The sequence below is a fragment of the Hylobates moloch genome, unplaced genomic scaffold, assembly GCF_009828535.3.
Source record: "Hylobates moloch isolate HMO894 unplaced genomic scaffold, HMol_V3 SCAFFOLD_15, whole genome shotgun sequence".
Classification (NCBI taxonomy): Eukaryota; Metazoa; Chordata; class Mammalia; order Primates; family Hylobatidae; genus Hylobates; species Hylobates moloch.
The window spans coordinates 5,440,194-5,459,783 of record NW_026652290.1 but is presented as its reverse complement, the minus strand read 5'-3'; the positions used below and the strand labels follow the sequence as shown (position 1 = coordinate 5,459,783).

Below are 19,590 nucleotides of genomic sequence, written 5' to 3'. Positions count from 1 at the left end.
GACACAGACCTCACTGTGTCCCAGCTGCAAGGCTGCAGAGCTGTGTGCACCTGCTGTGCGCAGCCACACGTGACCGACCAGGCGTGAGCACCCAGGGGCTCTGTCCCCACAGGGTCTCCCTCCCAGAGACACTGCCCGGACCACCAACTCCCAAGCGCCCCCATTAAAGAAGAGATCATCAGGGGACTGATCCCAAGTGATGAATAAATCCAGTTTTCAAACCAGATTCCACCGGGTGGGTGTTTGGCTGTGGGACGCATTATGTAATCTTCGTTGCCAGGAAATTTACCTTCCTAATTGCATTTTGCAAATGTTCATTTGAAGCCGCCTTCTTGGAGCTCACAGTAACTAGGAGGTGGCTGCTGGAAGCCCCAGGGCACCGTGGGAGGGACAGGGGAACGTCCCAGACCTGAGGCTGCTGGGTGCAGAGCGCAAGGGTGGGGTCCTGCCTTCCCGCCGTCTCCACCCCCTCCTGCCCACCTCATGTCCTGGGCACTGTGCTTAATATCCTGTTCCATTTGCTAAATGAAGACCATGGGCCATTAATAATGCTAATATTCCTTAATGAATATGCAGAAAACAGAAATGAGCGTGCCTCTGTGGCTGGCGGAGCGAGCGGCCCTGGGACCCTGGGGGAGAGAGGCCCAGGGGCTGCTCCGATATTCACAGCCAGCACTTCTCCTCTGGTGGGTCACTTGACAGCTGACCTGTTGCGTTGTCCTCACAAGGCCCTGGGAGGGAGCTTTGGCCTGGATGATATTCTTGCCATCCCACTGAGTAGGAACCTGGTGTCTGCTGGTCCACCCTCAGGTGTAGGCCAAATGCTGTGTGTACCACGGATGCTGCGTGTACTCACCTGCTTATATAAATTCACAGCAGCATCTCAGCAGGACTTGAGCAAGGATGGAGGAGGAACTGAGTACAGTGGAGATCACAGCTGGGTAGGGGTAGCCTGGAAGGCTTCCCAGAGGAGGTGTTTGGACACCTCAAGGATGTAGAGGAGGATTAGAGGAGGGAAGACCTGAGTCACAGCAGAGAAGCTCTGCACAAAGCCTGTCCATGACACCACATGGGGTGGTGTTTTTCACCATGGTATCCCAGAGATGGCTAGTAGGTGCTCAATAAACCTAGTAGGTGCTCAGCAAACAGATCTCAGCTGAGTGAGTGGGGCGGTAGAAGGTAAGACAGGAGCTGCATGAGAGCTGCAGTGAAGCTCTGCTAGGAGCTGGTAATGACCATGGATGGACAAGGCTGGGCCCAGGCCTCCTCAGAGACCTGCTCCTCTGGTTTCTCCTGCAGCCTCCTCTGTCTTCTCCCACTGGCCCCTGCCTTGGTAACTTACCAGAATCTCAGAACCCTTGCTCCCCACCCTGCTCCTGTGGGCAGGGGCAGGAGGCCACCATGAGCTCCCCCTCCTCCCTGGAGGCAGAAGGTCTCTTTGGATGGGAAGGAGGCCTTTGGTCACCCCTATGCTGGGGTTTGAGGCCCACCCAGCCTTGGCAGCTCCCCCCACCTGTGTGGCTCAGGCCACTTTGCTCGCGTGTGGGATGAAGAGCAGCCTGGTTGTAGGGGCCACGATGAGGGCAAGGGGATCATCCTCAGGACCTGGAGCCTCCCACGGGCCCTCACGCTCCGTGCAGGGTGGAGAAGAGGGTCCCCACGCCCAGGGGAAGGGCTTTGCTTTTCCCGAGCACCTCCCTTACCTCTCAGAGGAGGGGGTGCTCTCTTCCCAGTCCTTGCGGCTTTCCTTATGTCCCCTGCACCCCCTCCCTGTCCTCCTCCCGTGTTGCTGCTCTCGAGGGTCTCCTCAGCCCCAGGGGAGGGCCAGGTAGCAGCAGTTGGAAGCCAGGCCGCTCAAGGGAGAGCCAGGCAGATGCCTGCTGATCGAGCGCAGAGCAGGGAGAGAGAGGACCGCGGCAGCCTGCACCCAGGCCCTCTGTCCTCACCCCCGACTCTGCCCTCAGCAGCTCTGGCACCCCTGCCGATCTCACCCGTCAGACCAGCAATGTGCACTGTTTCCTGTTGGCCCAGAGGGGAGCCGCCTAGTGCCGGGTGCTGATCCCCCGTGGCGCCTGCACCTGCACGAGTACACACACGTGCACACTCAGAGCTACAGCCTCAGACCACGGCAGGGACGTGCATGGAATAGGGCTGTAGGCCGCTGCTCATCCGGGGCAGTGATTGGCCCACGTCGCTCAGCTCCTTTGCTTACCCCAAGTGCAGCGCTCATCTGCCGCACGCCCTCTGCCCCCCACCCCACCCCGGCCTACCCCCTGCAGAGACCCCTCCTGGGCTCTGTGCCTGAGTCTGACCTCAGCCCCAGCTGGCCAGCAGCCTCAAGCCCCCATACCCCAGGAGCCGGGACCTATTGGTGTTTCCATCCATCTGGTTGACCATCCAGGTGACCCCGCCTCCCAGCACCCCACTCTGCACCTGCCGACCAAGCCCCATCAGCCAGACACCTGGCTGCTTACTGATTTTCCCCAGGCAAGATGCAGAGTAGGTGGAGGTGAAGCTGGTGGGAGAAGAGGATTTATGGAGCCACATTATTTATGATTTGTATGCAATGAGCTTGGAGAGAATTACCGCTTAATCGTGTGAAAATCTCTCCCCTTGCCTGGGGCTTTTCAGCTGAGATCTGTGCTGACCTGAGCAGGGAGGGACTGAGTCTGGGCTGGGGCTGGGGCTGGGGTTGGGCTCTGGCCAGGTGGCTGGGCAGGATTTGGGGCCATCTCTCAGCCATCAAAGCAGGGAGGCCCCTGGCATCACTGGACCAGAGGTTTCTACCAGGTCTTGTGCTTTGAACCCCTCAGTATCTGACCCCTTCTTCCAATAATGGTCTTAAATGCATAAAATAAAACGGATTATTATGAAGGAAACCAGTTGGATTGCGATACAGTTAACAAAAGAGAAAATACCCGTACATGAAAACGTAATCTGTGGCTTCCTAACGTGAGAGACCAGGCCTAGGTTTGGAGTTGGAGCGAGCGTGAAGGTCAGCAGATAGCGGAGTAGCGGCGCTCAACAGGAAGGCCTGAGGCTCCTGCGGGTGATGACGGCTCCTGGGTTGGGTGGGCTCACGCCCTGGGGTTTGCAGCCGCATCTGTGGGTGGAGGTGCTACCTCAGCTGGAAGACGGTGAAGATAGACATGGGGCTTGTTTCCCTGTCCAAAAGCACAGACGCCCTAGCGTTGTTCCCAACATGCACAGAGCACAGCACCCGGAGGGCACGTGGAACGCACACGGAGCACACGGAGACTGCACAGAGCACACGCGGGGCACACAGCACACACGGAGCACACACACGGTGAGCATACAGCACACGCAGCACATGGCTCACACACGGTACACACAAGTACACGGGGCACACAGCACACATGGGGCACACATGCGCTCACATGGGCACACAGCACACACGGGGCACACGTGCACACACACAGGGCACACATCACACACAGTACACGCGGGGCACACACACAGCACACACGGGGCACGCACAGCACGCTGCCTCGCGGGTGCGGGGCTGATTCCCGCGCACCGTGTCCTAGCACCCCAGCGGCTCTGGATCTTCACTGATGAGGAGTTTGTGCTTTGGCTTTGAGGCTTGGGCCAGGTCCCGACTCCAGGCAGGGAGGCCAGAGCTAGAGCATGGCAGGCCCCACCCCACACCAAGCCCGGGCTGAAGGACAGGGCACTCCGCTCATTCCAGGGGCTGTGTCAGGAGACTGCTCGGTATCAGGGGCTCTGTGAGACCCAGGCTTGTCCCCCCGGGGCCTGGAGAGCAGGCTGCATGCCGAGGCCTGGAGTTTGCAGGGAGGTCTGCCCCATGGCCCACCCAGCGCCTCCCTGCTGGACCGCCTGCCCTCACGCCACTGTAGGAGAGCCCTGAGGCCCTAGGGGAAAATGAGAAGCTGTGGACTGAGCACAGGAGAGAAAGAGGGTGGGGACATCCACGCTCCTGGCAGAGGGCGGTGGCAGGGACCACAGCGGCCCAGCCTGTGCCCGCCCTCCACTGCCAACAGCAGACGGCAGAGCATGCGACTTGGTGGCGGGTTGTTGGCCTGCTAAGTGACTGTGGGCCTCGGAGCCCTGCTCACCTGCAGTGCAGCTCTGCCTGGATGATCCCTGAAGCCCCTCTAGGTCTGAGGGGACGGGAGCAGGCTCTTGATCTGCCCTGGGCCTTCCAGGAAGTCTTCGTGGAGAAGGCGGGAGGGAAGGGGACCTGAGAGCCGGTGGCCGCGGAACATGGAGACCTAATGTTCCCTGAATGAAGTAATATGCAGTGTGGCGGGGCGTCCGACAGCCCTAATTAATAAAAGATACTAAACCTGCTGTCAGGGGACAGAATGGGTTGGATGGGGTGGGAGCAAGTCACTCAGGTGCATTCCTGCCCCAGGCCTGGGCACCTCCTGAGCCTTTCCCCAGCAAGCAGCGCTGCCCAGCCTCCTCCCGGCCTCCGCAGGGTAGCCCCTGCCCTCCTCCTGCAGAGCTCCCATTCGCTCACCAGCCCCCATTCCTGGGCTTCCCCAGACCTCTTGCTAGGGCAAGGAGGGTGAATTGGAGCTCGACTGGGGCAGGTCCTCCCATTCCTCCCCTCCCTGGCGTGGGCTGGGGTCTCATATAAGCTCTGGATTGTAAGTATCTCTTCCCAGCTGCACCTTCAGAGACTTCAGGCTGGTAGCTTAGAACCAGCAATGGTGGGAGTATTTACACCCAGGGAAATTGGCAAACGCCACAAGCAGGCTTTTCCCCATGGAGCCAGTTGTTAATGCTACCAGCACACCACTACCTCTCCCCACTGGGGCAGGGGAGGTCCTGAGTCAGTCCCTACAGAGGCCATGGTGTCCTCTGCACCTTGAAGGACAGCGTCAAGCACAGACGTGGGTGCATATCAGGGGCTCAGGAAACCCTGGTTGGTTGCTAGGTTAGAACGAACTCAAGAAGCCGGGACAGCTGGCTCAGCAGGAGCCTGGGGGGCTTGGGGAAGGGGAGAGCATTGCCCTGCTGCCCACCTCTCCTTCCTCCCCTGGGTCTCTAGGGCACACCCTCTTCTTACTCCCGATTGGAAAGCAGTCCATACCTGTCGGGTAGCCGTAGGTGGTTCCAGGATCAAACAGGCCTGGGTTCAGATCCCAGGTCTGCTAAGTCCTGGATGTGTGTGCTTGGGCAAGTAACTTCCCCACTCTGAGTTTCTTTCCTTGCATCAAGAATGCCAGTTTAGCACATTGAAGATTAAATGAAATAATGTACTTTCAGCGTTTCACCCAGTGCTGGGCATTCGTAAGCCTTCAGCCACCGTCTGTCACTATTGTAATTAGCAGCAGCAGCAGCAGCAGCAGCATCACTCAGCATTTACTGAGCACCTGCTGTGTGCCTGAACCATGTCAGCCCCTGGGGACTCAGTGATGGAAGCACAAGCTCTTGTGCTCGGGGTCTCGGGGTCTGGGGTGCTACCCTCCACTGCTGAGGTTCTGGAAAGTTCAGGTGGGCTCAGGTGCCAAAGCACCACCAGAGGTTTCTTCACTGTGATCATAGTCTCACACTGGCCTGAGGCATTTGCAATAGCACCCCCGCTGAAGCAGGGCCGTGCACCAAGGTCTCTGGCTTTAAAGTACCTTCAGGGACTCCTCTGTACGTCCTGCACCTTGGGGATGACTCCCGAAGAGCTCTTGATAGGGAGGCATGAGATTGCCCCGGAGCGAGAGGTCTCCTGAGCTGCCTGTCCTGGCATAGCAGGCTGGGGGGCAGGGAGGAGTCCTCACGGGAGCAGGGGCAGCCCCGGCTCCCAGGCCTCTCACCTTGCTGACTACGACCTGGCTTTTGGGGGTATTCTGTGCTGGTCAGGGGCCTCTGCTCTCATCTGGCAGGGATGCTCACTCTCCCAGTCCAGCCAAAGCCACAGACCTTGGAGTTAGGAGCCTGTGAGCTGTAGAGGTGGCCTGTTTCTGGGCAGAGGAAGCAGCTGAGTCTGAAGGCAGGAACCTGGTGTGGAGAGAGAGCTGTGGCTGCACAGGCCCTCCTGTCGTCCTCCCACCTGGGAAAGCCCTGGCAGATCCTGGGTCCACAAAGCACCTGGGGAAAACCTGCTTCTGGGACCTCAGTAGGTCCTAGAAAACACTCATGATGGTTTATTTCTGCTTCTGTGCTTCTGGGAAGCAAAGTCCCCGCCTCATCCACACATGGGGGAGCCTCTCTAGGAGTCACCGAAGCAAATGCTCAATGCCAGGAGGACGTGCCCAGCCGTCAGTTGGCCACTCAGGAAACTGGAGGTTTCGACCAAGCCAAATATAATAGAGGCCAAGGGGGGTACCCCTGATCATGGAATCATGCATCTCCAATTTAGCCAGTGCTGGGGAGGGCTTCCGCCAGGAGTCTGCTCCCTGAGGGTAGGACTCTACCCGCTGCTGTGCCCAGACATCTAGAACCTGGCGCTGAGCGGCCACATGGTGTGTATTTTGGCGGCAGATTGACGCACGCCATTGCTCACTTTCCTGCTGGTGCAGACATGAAGAACAGCAGTGCTCCCTGCCCGCACCAGCAGCGTGACGGGGGCAGCGTGACGGGGGCAGCGTGACGGGGGCAGCATGACGGGGGCAGCATGACGGGGGCAAGTCAGCTTCTCTGGTGCCCATTTTCTCCTTGACAAAGTGGACAGAATGTTCTGTGAGATGCCTTTCAGCTCGAACCTCCTGGGATCAGAGGTCACAGGTCTCTTATGAGTAGGCCCAGCGCCACCCTTCTCAGAGAGATCCAGATAACTGGTGCCGTTCCTGCCCAGTGCAGCCTTAATCATGGCAGACATCTTTCCTGGAACCAGACCCGACCCCAGCACACGACATGACATCAGGAATAGGAACTGGCCTCTGATGCGGGGGCTCAAAGGCGCCGGTCGGGGGCACCTGGGCCTTCCCTTAACATCATCACGTTTTCCAGCTTAATCTTCAGACGTTTTAGATAATTTTTTATTTTCCCTAAAACTTCCTTGACCTGTAATATGAACATTAAAAAAAAAGAAACAAAAATAGCATCACCTCCAAGAAAATAGAAGCAAGTGCATTGTCTAGAAATGCCTGTTCTTCTGTTCCTCCGTTCTTCCCACCTCCTCTCCTCCCTCACCGCTCCGGACACCGGCTTCTCCCTCGGGTCTCCCTCTCATCGTTCCTGTTCACGCATTGTCTCTGGGTTGTCCTCTGGCTCGTGGAAACTACCCGCTCTGCTCTTGAACGGGCCACCTGGGCAGGCACAGCTGGGGAGCCTCCCTTTCTGCACTCAGGTATCAAGAAGTGAAGCTGCTCCCAGCCCCTGAGGAAGGAAGGGTGCACCCGGACCTGCATGATGGTGACGTCAGGTGACAATTTGGACGGCTGGCCCAGATTCAGATCCAACCAGAGCCATTTGCCTGTGACTCTTGACATGTAAGTTGGGAGTGGACGTGGCATTGGAGTCATGCTGAGGAGTAGCCAGGATGGGCAAAGCTGGTAGCAGTTGACCACTCAGGAAACCGGAGGCTTCACCCAAGCCAAACATACTAGAGAGGCGGATTCTGTGCATCCTTGGAGGACCAGCCTGCGAAGAGGAGGCTGTGGGATGCCTGCAAAGCCCGGCGCCGGGTGGAGTTTTCCAGAGGGCAGATCTCAGCTCAGTGAGTGGCAGAGCTCTTCTGAGATGGACTGAAGGAGGCTCCTCGTCAGTAAAGCACCGGTCAGGAGGCTTGTTTGAGCAGAGGTCCGGGGTGCCGGTCAGGGAGGGAACAGAGGAGACTTTGTCTGGGGGGCTGGGTCGGGTGTCTCCTGCAGGATCTACCTGTTCTAAGATTCTAGAACTGAAGGAGTATTCAGGGTGCTCAATTGCAGCCAGAGACGAGGATGTAGACTCCCTGGCCTGCAGAGAGATGGGGCCTCGTGTGCACGCCCTTAGGTGTATAGACGGGGAGGAGGGCAGGACTACCCCTGCTTCCAGGCAGGGGAGGTCTGCAGAGTAATGAGGTCACCTGATCCAGCCATCATCAGGGACCCCAGGGACTGGAACCCACACCCCCTGCCTGCCAGAGGTCAGCCCCCGGGTCACCAGCCTCCCCTTCCAACACTAGATTCCTCCAGGATCTTGGGAGGGCTGTGGGCCGGGCAGGGGTGCTCACATCGGGTACCTGCCTGTGAATCGCCGCCTGCCAAATGAGGGCACCACATGCTCTTGGTGAGATGGCTCTGGCCCCCACCCCAGACTCCGGAAGTGGACATCGGTCTGTCCTGTTCTGGTCCCCATCACAGGGATATGTGGGGCCGACAGCCTCAAGCCCCCTCCTCCCACCAGACTTTCATACGTCTGTGTTCCAACCGCATTCAAACTGGGAATGTGGCAGATGTGTCCAGGATGTCTGAGGTGTCCCAGACCATGGGGGGGGGGGCTTTCCTGCTCACGGGCCACATAGCTGCTGGCCTCCGTGTCCCCTCTGTGAAACTCAGCTTGTGACATCCACCGCTGCAGGTCAGCAGGAGAATTAAATGTGTGGGGGGTGGTAGTGGCTGTGAGGGTGAGGGCAGCACAGATCTGCAGGTGGGTGGACTCGCCTCTTGGGCAGGCAGGTGACCTGCACGGGTGGCACAGGCTGTGACACACCTCACAGCTCGGCGGATGGGGCCTGGCGTTCCCCCTCCCTCCCTTCCCCATTTCTGCCTGGAACGGGCTTTGCCCAGAGGTGCTGGAGAAATGACCCGGTGCCCAGCCTCGCCACCAGCCTCACTCCCCCTGCAGCCTGCCCTGCCGGTGCAGGGCCACGCGTCGCCCTTCCCGCAGGCGGGAGGCGTCTGAAGGCAATTAGCTTCATTGTCCTGGAGGGCCCGAGAGGAGAGGGAGCCAGGAAGGGCTGTGCCGAGGGAAGGCGGCCAGGCCGTGCGGGAGGGGCTCCGTCGACGGCCAGACCATCGGCCGGCCTGTCTCCTTGCCGCCTGCTCCCTGAGCGGCCTGCCAGCCCGTTGTCCCACACACAGGCTGGGGGACCTTACCAGGCGGGACTAGAGAGCACATTGGCCAACGGACAGGCCAGGTAGAGAATACACTAGGCCAGCGACGTGGGCAGAGACCTCTGGGGGTCCTCAGCTCTAGGTCTGGAAGATGGAGGGTGCTTCTGCCCGGCCCTGCCTCCAGGCAGATGAGTCATTGTCCCCATCCCTCAAACTAAGTTGCTGAGGCCCAAAGTGGTGGCGGGGCCAGTGCACAGGGTCCTGGGACCAAGGACGTGTACACCCAGAGCACAGCCCAGGCAAGGCCGTGTGGCTCAGTCAGCCACAACCCCAGCCCGCCCAGGGCCCTGCCTGCCTGTCCTGGGCTAGGGAAGCCCTCACCCCACACATCATGTCATCAGGATCCAACAGGCAGCAGGTGGTTCGCTCATTCCCGGATAATTGGAGACGAGTTTATATTCAAGCAGGTGTCTAAAGGGCAGGGTCAGAGGGACCACCAGGGACAGCACAGGACCCCAGAACTGGCGACAACAGAGCCATCGCCACGCCAGGCCCAGAGGAGCGTGTGGAGGAAGCAATGACTAGAGCCAGGGAGTGGGGAGTCGTGGACTGGGCGCTCCCCGAGACAAGGTCAGTCCACCATGGTCCAGGACAGAGCCAGCTGAAGACAGCCTCCCAGTGGGCAACCAGGGGACTAAATACACCTCCCCCAGCCCCCACTGTCACCAGGAAGCCACAGGGCAACGGGTCCAGGCCAGGCTGCCAGGCTTATGGAGCAGAGGCCGGGTAAGGGGTGGAGAGTGGGCCTGGCAGGCCAGCCACTCCCAGAGCCCTGGCCCTGCCTACAAGGCCAGCCCCGGCCACCACCCCTGCAACACCTTCCCTCCGCCCCCACACCCGAGCCGGTCCCATCCCTCTCTGTCATGGCCGCTGGTTCACCTTTGCCAGACACGTTGACATTAGCCTTTATGGAGCTCACCACCTTCCAGCCCTTGCTGCTGCTGGCTGGGAATGGTCACTTCCCTGTGGTACCAGAAATCCTCTAGTGTATAAGGCCCCGTCTCGTTCACCTCTAAATACAGGCCCAGAGGAGGGGCCCCATAACTGTTGCTTGAATTGCATTTAATTTTAAAATGTCGAATGCAGTCTTTGCAGACAGCCTCGTTCAGAGTCATTTATCTGCCACAACATCCGGCCTCCAGGGCAGCCATGGTGGTCACCTTGCTGTGTGATTGAAGGGAGTTGGGCAGTGGTGTGCTGGTAAATGTCTAACAGCCCTCTCTCCCGTGACAAATCTCAGTCCAGCCCTTACGTGTGATGTGCAGCCTTTGCCGATTCCTGTGGTGTAAACGCTGCCACCAGGGCCAATGTCAGGCTCCCAATGTGGTCACTAGACCTGGAGTTGTAAAGAACGTGCCCAGTGGCACTCACATGCTGGGATGAGCCAGCCACCACCTCCATGCCAACTCATCTCGCGCTTCCCTGCCCGCTGTGTTGAAGAGGACGTGTGCAGTAGAGTGCGTGGGAGGGGGCAGTCTATGTGAGAACCTCGGCTCTGTAACCCTGGGCAGGCACCTTGGCCCCTCTATAAAGATGGCGTTCGTGGTACCGACCACACGGAGGAATGGTAAGTAAAGATGAGATGATGGCCACAAGGCAGTGGACGGACACAGAGCAGGCCTGCAGCACAGCCGGGTTTCCTGCGCGTCCCCACCTGCATCAATAGCCCCTGAAGGGGCGGGGGTGGCTGGCCAAACTTCACTGCCTGCCGCCTGCCTGCCAGGTGCTATAGGAATGGCTGCCCGAGCCTCATCTGCAGAGCAAGGCCAACACCTGAGCCTGCCTTACAGGCTTGTGGGGATTTGATGAGATGGCACGTGGGGTACACTAGAGCTTGGTCAGCGAGCACGCCCGTGGAGACGTCTTTCTTCATTTGCGCATTGATCCATCCATTAGGGACATTGTTAGCGTGTCCCCTCTGTGTGTCACACACTGCTCTGGATGCTGGAGATTCAGCAGCAGGAGAGACAAAGTCCTTGCTCTCCTGACTAGTTCTAGGCAGAGGCAGACGGTGATCATGGACGCCTAGAGGCACTCAGAGCGGGAAGGGCAGAACTGGGCCGGGGGTGGAGGGGGTGGGGAGTGCCAGCAGGGCAGGGAGACTCCAGTTTTCGTTTTTCTTATTTTTAATTGTTGTGGGTACATAGTAGGTATATATATTTATGGGATACATGAGATGTTTTGATACAGGCATGCAGTGTGTGATAATCACATCAGGGAAGATGGAGTATCCACCTCCTCAAGCATTTATCCTTTCTGTTACACACAATACAAATACGCTCTTTCAGTGATTTTTAAAGGTACAATTAAGTTATTATTGACTATAGTCACCCTGTTACACTATCAAATAGTAGGTCTTATTCATTCTTTCTGCTTTTTTGTGCCCATTAACCATCCCCACCTTCCCCCAGCCCACCCCCACTCGCCTTTCAGCCTCTGGTCACCAACCTTCTGCTCTCTGTGTCCACGAGTTCAGTTGTTTTAATTTTTAGATCCCACAAATAAGTGAGAACATGCGATGTTTGTCTTTCTGTGCCTGGCTTATTTCACTTCACATAATGATCTCTAGTTCCATCTGTGTTGTTGAAAATGACAGGCCCTCATTTTTTTTATGGCTGAATAGTACTCCGTTGTGTATCTGTACCACATTTTCTTTATCCATTCATCTGTTGATGGACACTTAGGTTGCTTCCAAATCTTAGCTATTGTAAACAGTGCTGCAATAAACATCAATGCAGATATCTCCTCCTTATACTGATTTCCTTCCTTTTGGGGCTATACTCAGAGGTGGGATTGCTGGATCCTACAGCAGCTGTTTTTAGTGTTTTGAGAAACCTCCAAACTGTTCTCCATAGTGGTTGTTCTAATTTATATTCCCGCCAGCAGTGTATGTGTGTTCCCTTTTCTCCACATCCTCGCCAGCATTTGTTATTGCCTGTCTTTTGGATTTAAGCCGTTTTAACTGGGGTGAGATGATATCTCAGTATAGTTTTGATTTGCATTTCTCTGATCAATGATGGTGAGCACCTTTTTATAAACCTGTGTGCCAGATTCCTTAGGTGGCAGCTAGATATTCAAGGAACAGCAGAGACATTTGTGGCTGGAGTAGACAAGCGAGAGGAGAGAAGCAGGAGCGGGGATTGTGCAGGACCCTGGTGGGGGAGGAGCCGTCTCAGGACTTTGGGTTCTACTGTGCAGAGGACGGAGTGTAGGAGCCAGGGAGGAAGTAGGAGGACCAGACAGGAGATGATGGCGGCCCGACCAAGGTGGGAGCAGTGGGCGGTTCAAGGCGGCTGGGGGTGGAGCCAGTGGGGTTTGCTACTGGACTGTTCGTGGGATGTGGGCCAAAAGAGCCAAGTCAAGGGTGACCCCCAGATTAGGACTGTGTGCTGGACTGGGGGCAGGTGTTTCCTGAGATGGGGAAGACCTCAGAGATGGGTTTGATGGGGGCAATGGGGAGGAGGTTAGAGGTCCCTTTGGGGGCAGGTCAAACCCCCAAAGTGTATCAGATGTCCAAGTGGAGAGTGCAAGGGGCAGCTGGGATTCTGGGGAGAAGTCCAGGATGGAGATAAAACTTTGGGATTTTTAACATACAGATGATTTTTTTTTAATTTTGAGACTAAATCAAAACCTTCAGAAAGTCAGTACAGACAGGGAAGAAAGAGGTCCAAGTTCTGAGCTTTGGGGCCCATCAATATCCAGATGTTGGAGAGATAGACAGGAATCAGCAATGCAGATGAAGCTTCCAGTAAAATAGAACCAACCGAGAGTGGGGCAGTGCAGCCAAGAGAAGTGTCTCCACATAGAGGAGCCACCAACTGTGGCCAACGCTGCTGAGGGCCCAGACCAGACAAGGACTGGACACATCAGTCACATTGCAATGGTCATGTTGCATTTTCAGTATGGTGGATGTAAAAACCTTGACAAAGGTGGCTTCAAGGAATGGTGCCTCGGGACGCTGGCTTGGAGTGGGATCAAGAGAGAATGGGAGTGAGGGAATTGGGGCCACAGGTATAGACAACTCATTTGGGAAGTTTTGCTCTAAGGGAGGTGGTGAATTGGGTTTGTAGGATGAAGGAGCCATGGTGTCAAGGAGGGTTTTCTTTCCCTATCACGGGAGAGACTGCAGCCTGTTAGGGTGCTGGCAGGAGGAAAACATTGATGGCTCTGGAGTGTAAGGGGCAAATTGCCAGAGATGTGAGCACATGATGGTGAGAAGGGCTGGTCTGTAGTGTACAGGTGACATGGTTGGTCATGTCTGGGAGCACGATGCTCATCCCTGGGGACAGAAGGGAGGGCCTGGTGTAGGTGACGAGGCAGGGAGGTGGGCAGGTGAATGTGGATATTGTCTCCTGTTTCCTAGAAAACAGGAAGCAAGGTCTCACCAAGAGGGAGGATAAAGGAGAATATTTGGAAGGTTGAGGAGGAAGGGTGAAATCAACATTCAGGTTGTGAAAGCTGAATGGCAGTGCCAGGCCCATGGCAGGGGGTGGTCATGGATTCTGAATGAATCATTCAGGGTGATTTTGTGTTTATCTCCATCAGCGTGGGCTGTGGAGTGGAACAGGAAGAGCTGGGTCTTAGCAGTTTTGCCAGGCACAAGTGATGATAGAAGAGGGGGGCAAGTTTGTAGAGGAAGGGAGGATAACAACTTATCCATGGTCTTTAAACTCATCCATCTGTCCATCCACCCATCTATCCATTTATCCATCTGTCCATCCATCCACCCACCCTTCCATCCACCCACCCACCCAACCAACCATCCACCCATCCATTCATCCATGCATCCACACACCCACCAATCTTTCATCCACCCTTCTTTCCATCCATTCATCCATCTTTCCTTCCACCCTGCCATCCATCTATCCATCCACTCATTTATCCACCCTCCCATTCATCTACCCATCCATTCATCCATCCACCCACCCATCCATCTGCCCTCTCATTCATTCAGCCATCCACCCATTTACCCACCCTTCCATCCAATCACTCATCCATCTACCCACCTTCTGATCCATCCACTCATCTACCCACCCTTTAATCCATCCATCCACCCATCTATCCAACCATCCATTTATCCTTCCATCCACCCACCTGCCCGTCCATGTACCCCTCCCATACATACATACATACATACATACATACATACACCCGTTCACGTACACTGAGACTCTTCTGAGTAGAACAGGGTGCTGTGCTGAGTGCAGGGATATGGGGACAAAGGGTGAGTGAAGTGGTCCCCATTCTCTGAGAATGTACAGTCCCCTGGGGAACCAGATCCTTCCACAAGCTGGTCCAACATGAGGTCATCTGAGATAAGCCCCATAGCCCAGCAGGAACTCCTCCACTCACACCCAACCCCAGGCCTTCATTGACTCTGACCCTAGCAGATCTGGGAAGAAGAGAAGCAATGGGACAGATACTGGCTGCACAGCCTTCTGTGTGCTGGGCACTCACGCGCCCTCTGAGGATGGGCCTGATACACTTTGCTTTTCTGGTCTGGGGCTCTCCACCAGGGCTTCATGTCAGTCTCCTGGGAAACATTGGTTGTAAGTGGCCTCTGTTGCTCAGGAGTGCAGCCCAGGTGTGGACACTTCTCTAGGTGACTGGGATGTGTAGCCAGCTCTGAGAGCCACTTGCAGGACCACAGCCAGCACAGGTGTGGAGGACACACAGGGCAGGGATGTTGCTGGTCACCTTAAGACCCCCTGAGTCACGCTGGCTGGCTTTCATTCTGCATTTCCTCCGCCCAGGCTCCATGGTGACCATTTGCAGATGGAGAAACCTGTGCAGAGAGGACAGACAGTCACCAGGACCACCTGGTGGCTAAGAGGGGACATTGGAGCCCATCCCCGTGCACTGCAGGGTCTAGACCCCAATGCTTGGCTGTGAAACCTCCTCTCCCTTGCAAAAACCCCTGGGCAGGGCTGCAATTCCATGCGGAGGTGCATATGGTGGGTTTGGGATCCCGGCTGCCGGTGCTGCTCTCCGGAGTCCTCCCATACGAGCTTGGCAAATCACTTTGTCTCTGCACCTCGGTTTTATTAGCTGGGAAAGGGGGAAGTGTCCACTCAATGAGTGAGCGTCTGTAAAAGCAGGGAGTACTGTGGGCTCAAATATGCTGTTTTATTCTAGTGTCACAAATGTCCCTAAAATGTCCTCACCTCCTAGGGACCTCTTGCCCACCACAGACGCCCTCAGATCTGGCACCTACTGCCGGAGCCCCCACCTTTATGTTGGCAGGTTCCCCTGTCACTTGTTAGCTCAGGGCTCTGGGCTTCAGCCCTGCAGAACCTCAAGTGAGAGTGATTGGCAGCTGTCATTCAGCCCCAAGTTGAATGACAGTGATGAGAGCCCTGCAGAGGGTTAGAGGTAGGGTGAAAGGGAAGCAGATGGGACAGGAGCTGTGCTTTCTTTTTTATTTTATTTTCTTTCTTTTTTTTTTTGAGACAGGGTCTTCCTCTGTCACCCTAGCTGGACCACAGTGGTGTGATCTTGGTTCCCTGCAGCCTCAACCTCCAGGCTCAAGCGATTCTCCTGCCTCAGCCTCCCACATAACTGGGACTACAGGCATGCGCCACCATGCCTGGCTAATTTTTTTTTTATGTTTGTAGAGAGGGTTTCACTGTGTTGCCCAGGATGGTCTCAAACTCCTGGGCTCAAGCAGTTCTCTCACCTCAGCCTCCCAAAGTGCTGGGATTACAGGCATGAGCCACTGCGCCCAACCAGGAGCCCACTCTCTCAGGCCTTGGAGGAGGTGGAGGAGGGGGTTGCTGGGAAGACAGTGCAAGTCGGTGAAGGCTCTAATCAAATATTTATCAGCAAATTCATCTCCCCTGCGTCTGCAGGGCCCTCACACTATGCCTTCCACACTTTCTCTTCACTCTCTTGCTCCTGTTTTCCTCATTTTGCCTCTGGCCATCCCAGATGCTAGATGCTCTCCACACCTCCTGGGTGCCCTGACTCTCCTTCTGCCTCCTCCTTCCTCATGGATCCACCCCTTCCCGCTGGACTTGGTCACCAACACGTTTGCTAACAACGGATGATGGGGCCTCGCCAGCTACTTTGGGGCAATGAGCCAGGAACCTCCCGCGAGTGCATACGTGTGCACACGTGTGTGCTTCCCTCCCGTGGCTCAGGAGCTTGAATGTCGCCCCAGTTTCAGAGTCTGCAGAGAGAGGGAAGGAGCCAGCTGGCTTTGCGGAGGGGTGGGGATGGGAGGAGGACAGCATTTCTGCTCCTTAGGTTCCCGCTCAGCGAGTCTGTCGCAGGGCGGCGAGCACCGAGATGGCCCCCGCTGCAGAGCCTGGGGACAGCTGGCACTGGGGGCTTCAGGGAGCAGGACACGGCTGGGTTGCCCGGGCTCCACCCCTCCAGCTGGGCGCATCCACCCTAGGTTGCTGGGCCCCCAGGCAGAGGGTGTGGGGCCTATAAACAGGAGGGGTTGGCCGGGCCTGAAGCCGAACACCCAGCCTTGGACCGTCCCTTGGGGCCACCTCCGTGGTGCATCCAGGCCCCTTGCAGCCCCCAGTGCTATAACAATGGTTTGACATCTGGGCCATTGTTTTCTGAAGCTTTCCTTTCCCGCTGGACCGCAAGCCCCACCAGCAGGGAGCAGGGGCTGTCGGGGTTGCTGCCAACACAGCCCCTGCCCTGGCATGGGCCTGGCACACCCCAGGTACCCAATCAACAGTTGTTGGGTGGATTTGTAGGAACTGAATGAAGGATGCAGAGGACAGGCCAGGGGTGGGGGAGGCAGGACAGAGGTGGACATGCCAGGTCCGCCCGTGCGGGGAACATGGGCACATGAGGGGCTCCTCCTTAGCCAGGGGAGGCACTGCCCAGAGTCTGAGAACACAGGAGCCTGGCAGAGGGGGATGTGTGGGTGTGGAGGGAAGCGGGAGAAAGACCGCCCTGCAAGGGCAGCCCCCAGCATCTGCCTGCACCTAGTAGGTGCTCACTAACGTGTGTGGTGTGAACAAAGTGTGTGTGGCCCCAGGCGATGGGAGCATGGGGTGGAGGCGCAGGTGAGGGAGGTGAGCAGCCGCTTCCCTGCCAGGCATTCCTCCTCCCCACAGCAAACCCCACCTTCAGCAAGGACGCGTACTCCTGCCTGTCCCTGCCGGGGCGGCTGTGAGTGTCAGACCCATCCACATCTGAGCAGGGGTCCTAACACACGGGTGGGCTGCTCCAGGCAGAGGCGGCATCTGTCCTTCCAGGCAGCGGGGCCTCCTCACCGCAGACTCCTGGGGGGCGAGAGCCTCGCCTGCTCAGGGGATCCTGGGCCCCAGGCTGTGTCTGCAGTGGAGGACAGCGAGTGGAGGAGGCCGGAGCCCCTTTCCCTCTGCCGCCTCCACCTGCACCTTGCTCTCTGGCACTGTGAAAGACTCCAGCCCTCCTCTTGGGGTCATAAGGGTTTCCCACCAGGGCTGCTTCTCAGGCCCTAGGTCAGTGGTCCTCGGTGCACACAGATTGCTTTAGGAGGCCTGGGGTGCGCCCTGGAACCTGCATTGCCCACGAAAAAGCTCCCAGGTGCTGCTGATGCTGTGGGCCCAGGCCCTCCACTTTGACAGCTGCTGCCCTATATTGCTCCTGGGCCCTGCCCGAGGGCCTGGGCTTCTGAGAGCCTCTGAGAGTGGCTGTGGGAGCAGTTTTCCCCACTTGGGGCAGCACGCCTTCGAAGGGGCCCAGACGGATCTTTGAGATCTCCTCAGAGATCCTTGAGACAGAGGCCAGAACCCTCGCTGTCCCCCTGACACACCTCACTGTCACGGCCATCACTGGCAGGGGAGGCAGGAGGCCCTGAGTTCAGCTTCTGCACAATCACTTCCAGGGATCCAGGTGCGGGCTGGGCAGCGCCCTCTCACTCCTGCTTTCCAATGACAAAACCGAGGCTTAAAATTATTTGAAAATGAAGTTCGCTCCTGTCGCCCAGGCTGGAGTGTAGTAGCGCAATTTTGGCTCACTGCAACCCCTGCCTCCCAGGTTCAAGTGATTCTCCTGCCTCAGCCTCCCGAGTAGCTGGGATTATAGGCACGTGTCACCACATCCCGCTAATTTTTGTGTTTTAACTAGAGACGGGGTTTCACCATGTTGGCCAGGCTGGTCTTGAACTCCTGACCTCAGATGATTGGCCTGCTGAGGCTTAAAATTCTTAAGGAGGTGGGAAGCAGGTGGGTTGGCTCTAAAAGGGGAAGAGCAGTAGTCCTCGCACTGCTGGAACATTCTGTGTGTCGTGTGAATCCATGTCAGTATCCTGCTGGTGGAGGTTTTATGGATGTTACCGTGAGGACCTGGGCACAAGGTGTACAGATCACTCTGTAATTTCTTACAGCTGCGTGAGCCTACAGTTACCTTAAAATGGTTAATTTTTAAAAAATAAGGTAGTTTAAAAAAACCCTTCAGTTGTTCTTGTACCCAGGTCTGACAAGTGTGAGTAAATGGGCTGAAACCCAGGGGTGTCTGACTCCAGAGCCAGGCTCCCCGGCATTCCCAGCGCAGCACCCCCTCCTGCTCTGAGCTGGTGCCCATGCCGGAGAGCCCTCCTTGGAGGGGCCGGGTAAAGGCTGCTGAAAATACTGCTGGAGAAGCTCTGCTCAGCCGTGAGGCCCCGTCCTCAGGGGCTCCGAGAAGGGGACAGGATTCTAACCAGGCCTTGCTCTCTCTCCTTCCACAGAGTGATCAGGACGCCACGGCTCCGCCTGAAGCGATGGCCCAGCCCTACCCCCCCGCCCAGTACCCCCCTCCGCCACAGAACGGCATCCCTGCCGAGTACGCCCCACCCCCACCGCACCCCACGCAGGACTACTCCGGCCAGACCCCGGTCCCCCCAGAGCATGGCATGACCCTGTACACACCAGCACAGACCCACCCCGAGCAACCAGGCTCCGAGGCCAGCACACAGCCCATCGCCGGGACCCAGACAGTGCCGGTAAGGGCCCCCATGACCCCAGGCCCAGCCCTGCAGCTTCAAGGAGGAGCGCCCACCCAGAAGAAGGGTGGCCGAAGAGGGCATCAGGTGGGCGGGGGGCCTGGGCAGGGCCTCTGTGTGTGGAAGGCAGGCCCTTTACAGGGCTCCTGGGCCAGAGGTTACCCCCAGCGAAGGCACTTCCAGCCCCTGCTCCACCCCCGGCACCGAGGAGCTTTGTGATGAGCAGGCATCTGCAGGGACGGCCGGGCACCGAGGGGTGGGGTGGCAGCCGCCCTCCTCTAGCCACCTGGGCCTGGCTTCCCTGCTTCGAGCAAACACTCACCCCAGCTGGGAGGTGTCCTCGCTGCCAGAGACCTGTTAGTGGAAAGTGAAGGAGACGGGCGGAGGGCAGAGCCGCGGAGGTGGCCCAGGGCCCTCCGAGCTGTCTCGGGTAGCAGGGCCCTCCTATCATTTCTAATCACTTGTAATCTACCTGCTTGGCTGGCCTCCAATCAGATAGCTTCAATTATGTGGTTGTAATGCAGCTCCCAGGCAAAAGTGCTGAGCCCTCACTTCTCAGATTTCCTGAGAGCAAAGAGAGCCGGTAGGGAGTGGCCAAGCGGCCGGCCTGGGGTGGGCTCTGGGTACAAAGACCAGGCT

General features: G+C 57.2%; 1 protein-coding gene across 10 annotated transcripts in view; it reads left to right on the top strand.

Annotated features, from left to right (window-relative positions):
• RBFOX3 (RNA binding fox-1 homolog 3) overlaps positions 1 to 19,590 on the top strand; it is a 519,235-nt gene that overhangs the window by 474,299 nt on the left and 25,346 nt on the right. For all 10 annotated transcript variants that reach the window (XM_032178875.2, XM_032178879.2, XM_032178882.2 and 7 more), the window contains one exon: positions 18,697 to 18,951. In XM_032178875.2, the coding sequence (XP_032034766.2) occupies positions 18,697 to 18,951 (255 nt within the window). The remainder of the gene's footprint in view (positions 1 to 18,696; positions 18,952 to 19,590) is intronic.